Source organism: Hippopotamus amphibius, chromosome X (assembly GCF_030028045.1).
Source record: "Hippopotamus amphibius kiboko isolate mHipAmp2 chromosome X, mHipAmp2.hap2, whole genome shotgun sequence".
Taxonomy (NCBI): Eukaryota; Metazoa; Chordata; class Mammalia; order Artiodactyla; family Hippopotamidae; genus Hippopotamus; species Hippopotamus amphibius.
Genome location: NC_080203.1, coordinates 77,749,232 through 77,753,032, shown reverse-complemented (window position 1 = coordinate 77,753,032; position 3,801 = coordinate 77,749,232). Strand labels below are relative to the sequence as shown.

Genomic DNA, 3,801 nt, shown 5'->3' with positions numbered 1-3,801 from the left:
CAAGCATGACCAGTGTCTGCATCGTGTTCAGGCTAGGAAGTGAAGTAGGCAGTTAAGAGCTCACGAAAATCTGCACAAGCTCAACTGCTGCACATAATATACAAACTCGGGATTTTACAGGCGGAATTAGAACCCCCGCTAAAACTGGAAGCAACCGTTGTTATGGGGTCTAATGTAGGGTTTCCCAACAGCCAATCCTAGTGCCAGGCATAATTAGGGGGCGCAGACCTGGAGAGACAGTGGCCAATGGCAGAGCGGGCCGTGAATAAAGTGAGGGCAACTGGCGGGTGAGGTGAGCAGGGTGCAGACGCCAGGGCAAGCTGAGGACTTCTAGTCAGTTCGGTGGTTAGATTGTCGGCGTGACCTGTAGCGGTACTTCAACTGCCGTTAAACATCATGGAAGATTCACAGAGTGAGCGACAGCGGATGATACGACGCCACCACCGCGAGAAGAAAGAGCTTCAGGCCCGCATTCAGGGCATGAAGAACTCTGTCCCCAGGAATGACAGGAAGAGAAGAAAGCAGTTGTTTCTCGATGTGGCCCGCCTCCAGGCCGAGATGGAGCAGAAGCACCGGCAGGAGCTGGAGAAGTTCCAGGATAACAGCAACCTCGATTCTGTCACTGAAGATCTGGCCAAGATGGATCTCGAGAACCAGCCTCCCCACGTCTCGAAGGCACAGAAAAGGCGTGAAAGAAGGGCGGCCCTCGAGAGAGAGCGCCAGGAGAGGATCGCCCAGGCCGAGATTGAGCATCTGGCCAGCTTCCGCCAAGATGAGGAAAAGAAGCTCAGCGCCATCCTGGGGGCCAGGAACCTGGAGATGAAGGATATCCCGGCCGACGGCAACTGCATGTACCGCGCCATCCAAGACCAACTGGTGTTCTCCGTGACGGTGGCGAGCCTGCGGATCCGCACCTCCAACTACATGCGAAAGCACGTCGACGACTTCCTGCCTTTCTCCAGCGACCCCGAAACCGGCAACGCCTACAGCCGCGACGACTTCTTGAGCTACTGCGACGACATCGTGAGCAGCGAGGCGTGGGGAGGCCAGCTTGAGCTGAGGGCCCTGTCACACGTCCTGAAGACCCCCATCGAGGTGATCCAGGCCGAGTCGCCCACCATCGTCATCGGAGAGGAGTACCGGAAGAGGCCTCTCACCTTGGTCTATATGCGCTACTCCTGCATCCTCGGGGAGCACTACAACTCCGTGAAGCCGCTCGATGCTGGCCCCGTGGAGGCCGCGGCCCTGCGTCTCTTCTAGACCCGCCGCCTCCATCGCTGTGGCGGTTGCCGGCCGAAGCCGCCGCCGCGTCTCTTCAGTAGGCTCAGTTTTTTTCCTTCGCTTTTATCACGGTTTTCTTTCTTCGTTTTACTCAGAATTCACTTGGGGAAAAAAATCAGTTTAGCCCAGAATCTTCCGGTCGCCCCGTGAATGTATTGATTATTTAAAGTTGGAGTTGATGTGATCGAAATGATTTGGGAATGCCTTTTGCTTAGTTCTTTGGGGAAAAAAATGTAACGTGGGCTGTTTCGGGGGTTTGCTTTTCACCTCAGCTGGGCTACTCAGGAGACACCTCAAGTTACAAACAAGACCTCTCTAGTGTTTTGTTTTTTCATAAAACCTTGTGTGCTTGCAAATTAATTGTAGTTGTTTAGATGCTTGCTGAATTCTAAGTAATAGTGTTTGTTATATTTAGAAGTTAAATGTAAGCGTTAAATATAGAAAGTAGATTTACCTAAACTTATAGGCTAGATAAGGTTTGTTCTAAGATGTGAAAGATCTCAATTTAATTTCCGTTATTAAAGATAGGAAAGGATATGACTTTATTCAAGTAGTTGATTCATTTCATTATATCTGCAATTGGTGTGAAGCAAAAAGAGATAAACTGATAGGTAGCTTAAGTTACTGTGAGGGGTGAGATCTGAACTAGTAAGTTTCCTTTACTCTCAGACATAAAAGGGTATAACTTTATTCAAGTAGTTGGTGCACTTTGTTCTGTCTCCAACTGGTATGAGTGTGAAAGAGCTGAACTTAGTAATTTTCCTTAATTCTTAGAGATAAAAAGTGTCTAAAAAGAGATTTTTAAAAGTATTAAAGTAGTTGATTCATTTTGTTATATCTGTAACTGGTATGAAGTAAAAAAAGTGAGCAATATACTTCTGTGGATATTTGAGACTTGTTGATATCTTGAATTTGCCAAAAAAGTAGTAAAAGTGAAATGATTTGTCATAAACAATTTTTAAAAATTTTAACCTTTAGATTCTGTATTTCAATGCGATTACTTCAATTCATTTAAAAGTTGTTCGTATACACCAAATGTTCTAAAATAAAATATATAAAATCAAAAATATATGTATTTTATTTACAGAATAAAAGCAGTTTAAAAAATACCTGGTTCTTTATTCTTGTATAGCTGACTTAGTTCATATAGAGTTTGTATCCCAGGATGAACTTCAGCAAAGGAATCCTGGAGGGTTAGGGAGCAGGAGTGAAGGGGAAGGACACAGCGACAGATGAGGCTTTTGGGAGGAGGAATGGGCCTGCAGTCTTGGTGGTGGCCTGGAGTGGAATGTCACCCAGGGAAGGATTTAGGGAGTAACAAGATGGTTGAGGCTATCCTGAGTTGATGTTTCACTCAGTGAAAACATCATGAAATGGCTTCAGTTAAGGATGTTCTCATTGCTATGCATGAAAAAGAATTCCCACTTTTAAAAGCTTGCCAGTCCAGGGCTAGTTGCAGGAGATAAAGAAGTGCCACTGTGGTTTTTGTTTTTTTTTTTTGAAGAGGGGGCAATCTGTTCTCAAAATGCCAATATGGAAATCCTGCCAGATAGCCCACTGTGTAAATGTGTGCATCAGATACATTTTCAGATAGCCAGCTTGCTGAGAAGAGGAAGCCCCCAAGAAAACTAGGTATCTGGATGCATTGTGAGAAGAGAATGCTGGCTGGGGAAGGAAGAATAGGCCAGGAAGAGAGGCATAATCTGTAGAAGGGGGCCTGGCTGGGAAGGAGTGTGAAAATTGGGGAAAGGATCAGTCTAGGAGGATGAACAGGACATGTCAGGGAAAAGGGGAACAGGCAGAAGAAAGGGAGATGGCTAGATAAGGGAACCTGGCTGTGGACTGGGGCACAGGGTGAAGAAGGCGGCCAGACTACAAAGGGGAGAATGGGGTGGGGCTGGTTAGGGAAGGAGGACTCGGTTGGTCTAGAGAAAGAGGCTTAGTTGAGTTAGGAGGCAAAGGATGAGAAAGGAATCCTGGACTGTTGAAGGGGGAAAAGCCTGGGGAATTTCACCTGACCAGGTAAGATCTGGCTGGGAAAGTAGGCTTACGCTAGGGAGAAAGGCCTAGGCTGGGGAAGGGGCCTGTCTTGGAAAAGGAGCACAAGCTGAGGATCAGAGACTGGCTGGAAAGGGCGGGGTGGGGGGGCTGAAAATATCTTGGCAGGGAAAGGTGGCCTGCCTGGGGAAGAGGAATGGGGCCTGGGAGGGAGGCACGGGCTAAGAAAGGAACTTGGTGGCAGGAGAGGTTTGAATGCTGAGACCAACATAGGCTGGGCATGGGATAATAGGCAGGTTGATGGACCTGGCTGGGAGAGGGAGCTTAGCAGGTGAAGAGGGCCTGCTAGGGCAGGGGTCCTGCCTGGGAAGGAGGGTGTGTGTTCTGGCTGAGGGAGGGCGCATGGTTGAGGAAAGGGACCTAGCTGAGTTGAGGGGGGGTGGGGGGGAACAGACTAGAGATGGGAGGAAGGTCTGGCTGAGGAGGGGGAATAAGCTAGGGAAGGGGTTTACTTGAGGAAGG

At 48.2% G+C, this 3,801-nt stretch overlaps 1 protein-coding gene across 1 annotated transcript; it reads left to right on the top strand.

Moving 5' to 3' along the window:
* Nucleotides 1-396: 396 nt before the first annotated feature.
* On the top strand, nucleotides 397-1,260 carry OTUD6A (OTU deubiquitinase 6A). Its single transcript, XM_057717637.1, has one exon. The coding sequence runs from the start codon at nucleotides 397-399 to the stop codon at nucleotides 1,258-1,260; it is 864 nt and encodes a 287-aa protein (XP_057573620.1).
* Nucleotides 1,261-3,801: the final 2,541 nt, after the last annotated feature.